Genomic DNA, 6,902 nt, shown 5'->3' on the forward strand with positions numbered 1-6,902 from the left:
CGGGACCCGCGCCGCTGCGCCTGCTGGAGTGGAAGGTGGCGGCGGGCACGACCGTGCGCATCGGCTCGGTGCTGGCCGTGTGCGCACCCGAGCCTTCCGGGGCTCCGGCCGCTGGGCAGCCCCGCGCCGCGCCGGCTTCGGGGGCTGCTGGACGCAGGCTGAGGTCGGAGCGCGCTGGCGTGGTGCGGGAGCTGTGCGCGCAGCCCGGCCAGCTGATGACCCCTGGGTGAGTAGGGTGGGGAGCCGGGGTAACTGGGGGTGCCCAGGGGACGCCGGGGGCAGGTCGGGGTCTAAACACACCGGCGTGGTGTGGGAACTGGGCATGCAGCCCGGCCAGCCGGTAGTCTTGTCTCCAAGTGAGGGGGGTGGGGGGCGGTGGACCTCGTGTCCCACCCTCCCCCACCTAACATCCCTGTTGGAATGGAAACTGTTGGGGTGCGCGCCTAACTCTGCATCAAGGCTGTAATCATTGTGACAAGCGTTGTAAAAGCTTCATGCCATTTCGCACCGGACCAGTAACCTCATGCGACGACTTGGGGCTGACTTGGCGCGTGCACGTGGTCCCCGCAGTTGTTTCCATTGTGAGAAACTGCAGGATTGAGGATCCTGCCTACTGGCTCCAGAGCTGGGGTCCTTCCTCTGTGCTCCCTGCCCACCCTCACCGCTAGTTTGGCCTGTGTGTCAGATCGTTTACACCACCGAGTGCGCCATTCCTCTGGTCTGTGTTTACTGCTACAAGTGTCCCAGAGCACTAGGAAAGACTGCTCACCAGTGGAAAATGGGCACTGGCCGGGATGTTACATTTGCAGCAGTGAGTGGTTTTGGCTTGTTGGTGTTTGAAATTTTGAGGGTCTTACAGCAGTCGTGAATGTTGTATCTCCTTGGATTGAAGGGACAGCAAAAGCAGTCATGCGGCTTGAGAATTCACTGAACCCTGTACTGCTCACCCACAGGCCACAGAGAGCCAGAGGAAGCCCCTCACCATTTTGCCTTGCCTGAGTTTTAAATGCTCCACTCACAATGTCACACCTGTGCACGTTTGTACAGGTATGTGAGCATTCTGAGGAGTGCTGCTGGGTTGTGACATTGAGTTCATCTTTGTGTGAGGTCACGGACACAGCAGCACCTGTAGGATGCTGGCATGTCCACAGAAGAGGCCCTCTTTTCCTCCCCTCCCCCCTCTCATTTGACAGTATGCAGTTTGCTGCTTCAACAAAACAGATGACTGTACTGGAAGCAAGGATTGGTTAATGCCACAAAATTCTGAAGACTGGTTGGCTGGAAAAAATCCACATTAACGTCCATTCCAAAGAAAGGTGATCAAATGGATGCGGAAATGATCCTTAATTTCATGTGCTAGCAAAATTTTGCTGAAGGCCATTAAAAAATGACTGTAGCCCTGCCTTGTCATGGAACTGCCACGTGCTCAAGCCTGATTCAGAAGAGGATTTGAAATGAGACCTTTTCTTGCTGTTTCAGGTGGAGCTTGACCACACACAAAGAACACTAGAAAGAGGCTTGCTCTGCAGAGGCGGCTGACTGGGTTGTAACAAACCCTGGATAACATTTCAAAGAGTAGGAGTTCCAAAACATGACATTGAGCATATGTGTAAGGGCCTGTCCCAGGGCTGTTGTGGAAACAAGGAGGTCCCAGGGCCTCAAGCTGGTTAGAACCAGTTCAGCATGACCAAGGCAGCATAGTTAGAACACTCGGGCTCGTAAAGTGGGTGTGCTGGGACCAGCTCAGTTGCGTGCTACGGCCCTAGAACAGGCGGAGAACAGCCAGAGCAACACTGGTGCCCCCACCTCAGACAGGCACCAAGGTCAGCCCTCCAAGAGGTGGGTTGCTTTTCCCATGATTTTGTCCATTCTGGTTATCAGTCTGACTCACTCACATTTTACAAATCTGGGCCTTTTCCGGCCTTTCTGTGTCAGCCACAACTGACGTCCCTGGAGGACAGCCGAGGGGAGGAAGATGCTGATGAGGCTGATGCAGTGGCTGCATCCGCGGGCTGAAATGTAACAAGGACTATGAGAATGGCACGGGATCACACGGTGTTGCATTCTGTTGTGCACGGGGTCGCTCTTAGTTGGAACCAACTGAACCAAGAATTGCCCAGTGGAAGCCCTGGGCGCTGCTTCAAGGTTCAGGACTGGACAAGCTGTGCCGAAGGGCTGTCTCCTACCCTCCTGATGCTATTGTGTGCTGCACAGACAGCTGGGAGAGACCAGGGTCCCCAAAGAAAAACAGCATCAGGACTCACTAACCACCTGCAACACATAGATGACACGCCCTTGTCAGAAATGAAGACAGCTTGAAGGACTTGGCAAGGATCGAAGACTGCAGCTGTCGATGTGGTTTATACACATAAACGTGAAGAAGAAACATCACCAACTTTCTTCTATGTGGATATGAAGCAGCCGTCAAGAACCCAGATGACATACGTTGGGAAAATCTGCTGCAAAGGCCTCTTGACCCTCCTCAAAAGCAAGGTGACTGAGCTGCACCTGACCCAGTCTCCTCTCACTTGCTCGGAAACTGGGCAGACAGAGGAATTGTTGCTTTCATGTTACTTTGGACACCTCAGAACAAGTGGCTGGTGAGCAGAGGCTGTCATGTGTGCCGAGTGCAGGCCTGGCAAACTGGAGACTTGGTGGGTAGGTACAGCAGCTGGGGGGTGGGGGGGTGGCACTCAGGGCCAGGCAGCGGTTCCTTCTGCTGTGGTTGAGGAACCATAAGTTGGTGCCAGCCAGCGACACAGGGACCTTAAGACACAGCTCTCTCAGCCTGCCGCTTCCATGCGCAGCACTTGTACCTGAAGAAACTGGTTTCGCTTTTCTCTTCCTCCACTGCAGTATTGCCTATGGATGGCTGCTGGGACTAGGACCAGTCCTGGCATCAGCCCTGCCATCGGCGCTGCGTCCCTCACCCAGTGAAGGCGCTGATGAGGGCAGTCGAGGCCCTGCGCTTGGCCCTCCTCTGGGTGTCTGCTCATGCCTCTGCCCTGATAGGGTTCCTTCCCTTGCATGGGCTCCTCACAGCCAGGGTCCAGTCTGCCCTGTGGCTTCATCAGAGGATCCATGTCTCGCCCTCCACTGACTGATCAGTGTGCAGTCACGGGGGCGTCTAAGACTTGGGAGTCTAAAGGCTATGCTTGGGCCAAGCCAGGCCCTCACAGCCATCGGTGCTTGGGCACTTGTTGCATCCCTGAGTTTTGTTTTGACCTCTGCTTGGTCTTCTTGGTGACGCTTAGGGTCGTTATTGCAAACTACAGAAGGGTGTTAGGAGAAAGTCTTTCCTCTAGAATGTTTCCTGTTAGGAACATTACTGACTCTACGGAACGTTCTTGGGGGAGGACTGGTGACAATTCTCTGCGTGGTGGCATGAAAACTCAATGTATCTAGCTGCTGGGAACACGCACAGCAAAACATGCATTGTCGCCGGTATCCTCATGGAAGAGGCTGCAGCGCTGCCCTGGGCGCTTACAGCAGCTTCACGCAGGACATGCTGTGAGCACTTTCTCTTCCTTTAACTAGACACGGAAGCGTTGCTTGGTCGATCTCAGGAAGACTTCAGGGGGACTGAAGATCTCAGGATTATAGTTTCTGGGTTCATCCAGCTGCATAACTTTGGAACGTTTGGGGTCCAGGAGGCTGTGAAATCTTATTGTGCCCTACGCCTTTTTTACATTGGATGCCAACACACACCAGGATGCCCTGAGGACAGCAGTGCCCACCTTGCTGTGCTGGCTCTGGGGTCCACACTGCCGCCTCGACCCCAGACCTCCCACGACTGGGCTCGTCCAGCCTTTTGGTGGCTTGCAGCCTTGTTTCTGGTTTTGTGTGGAGTTTGTTTTCCCAGCCCATTCTTTCATCTTGGTTCACACCACCACCACCCCTCCACAGTGGAGCTTTAAGAAATATAATTTTTAAAGAGTGAAGTATAATATCTCTGAATAAAGTTCATTAAGCTTACTGATTTGGGGATTTGGAGGAATTATTGGCTGGGGCCTGACGTGGGTTTGTGATGCATTTCAACCCCGGTATATGGGCATTGTGGGCCCCCTGTCCGCCCCCTCTGTTTTAATCAGAGTTGATTACTTGTGACCAACTGGATTCGTGTGAGACTGGGGTGTCTTGAGAGTGGCTGCTGTCCGTGGTGTTGTGTGCACTGTGGCCAGGGTGCCAGGCCCGTCAAGGCATTGAGAACATTCCCTGGGCAGTGAGGAGTGCTGTCAAGAAGGAGGTCCCTTTGTCTGCTATGAGGGGCACCTTGTGGCCAGGGTTCCTTCAGAAACAGCTCCTGCCTACTCCCAGGGGCTGGAGCGGGGCCTTGCTGTGCTTGTCCGCACCCCCATGTCCAAGCGGGGTGGCCATCTGTCTCAGGCAAAAGGTACTTCATAGGAATTAATTTGAAACAGAGAGGCCTTCACTTTGGTGTGTGATGGGATCCTGTCTGAGCCCACTTACAGGCAGGAGTCTAAGCTCTGTGAGGATAGTATGTGTCCACTGTGTGCTTGTCGGGGGATACACTCTGTTCACTTTGTAACATCCTGCTGTCTCCCACAAGTAGAGGAGTAGGGAAGTGGGGCCCATGAATGCTGTGTCTGCTTGGTCACATGTGGATTTGGGTTTGAAAATACTACCATGGCGCCACCTGTCAGCACTGTGAGTTCTCCCCACTGCATCTGCTTTTCAGTCTCATCATTCACTGAGGGACACACAGTGCCCCAAACCAAAAGCCCAACTCCCTGCCATCCAGTCAATGTCGACTCATAGCGCCCCTGTAGGACAGGGTAGAACCGCCCCAGTGGGTTTTCGAGATGTCCCAGCACCCGGGCTCCTACATAGGGCGGGCAGCAGCCAGGGCTGTCTGGGTGGCCAGGGTAAGTGCCAGCCCCCCCAAAGCTGATTTATGGGGGGACTCCTTATGGGTAACACCGTGTTCGGCTACCCTTCCCGTCTTTCTGAAAGGGTGTGTGCCACAGAGGGCACGCTCTGAGGCAGCAGCCGGAAGAGGAATTCTACGGACACGAAGACAGTTGTGATTGTGTGGGTTTTAGAGTTTAAGATCTTAGAGAAACTATAATAAAACATTCTGAGTAGATACCACCTAAGATCTGTGCCTGTGTTCACTCCCTGACTCACAGTGACCCTCTGGGACAGGGTAGAGCTCCCCTGTGGGTGTCCAAGACGAGCTCTCTGGGCGGGAGGCCTCAGCTTTCTCCGCAGACGGTGGCTTCAGACTGCTGCCCTCGTGGTTAGCTCAGATGTTGCCAGGGCGCTGCCTGTTAGTGTTCTGCAGTGAAGTGGTGTTTGAGGGTCTAAACACAGTTCATTAGCTGGATCCTCCACGCGAAGAACGTACTGTTGATCCTGATCTCCCGGATCTTGGTGAGGTGGTGGGGTGCTTCGGTTCCATCGTTCGCCCTTCTGTCATGTCAGGACTAGTTAACGGGCAGCGAATTCTCAAACTTAGTGGATTGTGAACTTGCTTAGTTGAAGCCACTAAACTGTTAAGCTGTACTTTTGCTGGGTTTTATCTTGGTTTTTCCAGTTTGGGGGAAACTGAACCTTCTCTCCCCTCGGCTCTCTGGGCGTAGATCTGTGACGGGTTGGGTTGTGGTTCCTTTGCGCTGTAGGTGGTCCCTGAGTTGGTTGTGTGGATAAAGCCCTGGAAGCCCATCTGCCTGAACATACTGCTGCTGCTGCATTCTCAGCTTTATCTCCAAGGCCAGGTTTCCTTTGAAGTTAATTTGCATGAAACCCTCCACTATCTGGCTACAGAAGTGGTCCAGCTTCCATCTTATGCCTCCAGGGAGGCTTCAAAGAGCTCTTGGGAAATTTTCGTGATCTCTTGATTCCACTTTTCCTGGAGCTTTTTGAAGCGCCTTGCAGTGTTATCTGGAATTGACTGTTCATGATCACTGCAGCTGCTGCTTTTGAGCCCAAGGACCCTGACTTGCCCCAGGTTCTGAGCTGGGAAGTGGGTGTGGGGTTGAGCTGCCACCTTTAGGGGGCTTCCAGACAAAGCAGACCCTTTTTTCTTGTTAACTGCTTGGGGGCAGGCACGCATTCAGGCTTGGGGACAGGCTGCTAGAGCCTTACAGAGAATTCTCGTACGAGAATACCACATCCCCAGGCTTTGCTCTCTCACAGACCGGTGTTTGTTTTCTGAGAAGTTGCAGACATGACGTCACTCCCCCCCACCCCCCACACACCAAATATGCTGGTCAGAGCCAGGATGCCCTGTGGTAGACATGTGGTCTGATCCAGGCCAGGGCTACGTCGTCTCGGGCTTGGGGCTTGTGAATCATGTTGGCCAGCCTTCTGCAGAGGGGACTTCCCTCACTCGGGCCAGCCCCAGAGAGAGTGGTCAGTGGTTCAAGCCCACCAGCTGTTCCGGGAGAGGAAGAGGAAGCCACTTGCCCTTACATAGACAGTCTCAGAAACCCTGCCAAGGGGGCTGTGGCCTTGGCTAAGGGGAGCCATGTGGGATGCATTTCCAGGGCGTGGGGGGTGGGGTGGGGGTGGGGGGACCAGCAGCACCTTCCAGAGTGGCTGCTGGCCTTGTGCCCCTGCTGTCCTCTGCTCATTCCCAGGTGGCATGTGGCCCCACCATGGTTCTGCAGCCATGGAGGCAGAGCATGCAGGGGTTCTGAGCAGGCCCAGAGACAGACCCACAAGGACCTGCCCATGCATTTCCCCCCACAGGCGCAATGGAGAGTGAGACAGGGGTGTCTGTGTGGTGCAGGGCCCGCACACTAGGCAGACACCCGCACAGTCCTGGGTTCTGGGCCTGTGAGCATGTCACCTCGTGAGGAAAGAGGGGCTTACAGGGCAATCTGCTCTGGGCAGCCCCCACACAGCTGTGGTGCCTTCACAGCAGAAGCCCTTCCTGC

At 54.6% G+C, this 6,902-nt stretch overlaps 1 protein-coding gene across 1 annotated transcript in view; it reads left to right on the forward strand.

Moving 5' to 3' along the window:
• The first annotated feature begins 136 nt into the window (after positions 1-136).
• CTDP1 (CTD phosphatase subunit 1) overlaps positions 137-6,902 on the forward strand; it is a 36,760-nt gene continuing 29,994 nt past the window's right edge. The window contains exon 1 of the mRNA XM_030887296.2: positions 137-226. Coding sequence (XP_030743156.1) covers positions 216-226 — 11 coding nt within the window. The 5' untranslated portion in view covers positions 137-215. The remainder of the gene's footprint in view (positions 227-6,902) is intronic.

Source organism: Echinops telfairi, unplaced genomic scaffold, assembly GCF_000313985.2.
Source record: "Echinops telfairi isolate 266 unplaced genomic scaffold, ASM31398v2 ScPeMD7_7400;HRSCAF=8409, whole genome shotgun sequence".
NCBI classification, from domain to species: Eukaryota; Metazoa; Chordata; class Mammalia; order Afrosoricida; family Tenrecidae; genus Echinops; species Echinops telfairi.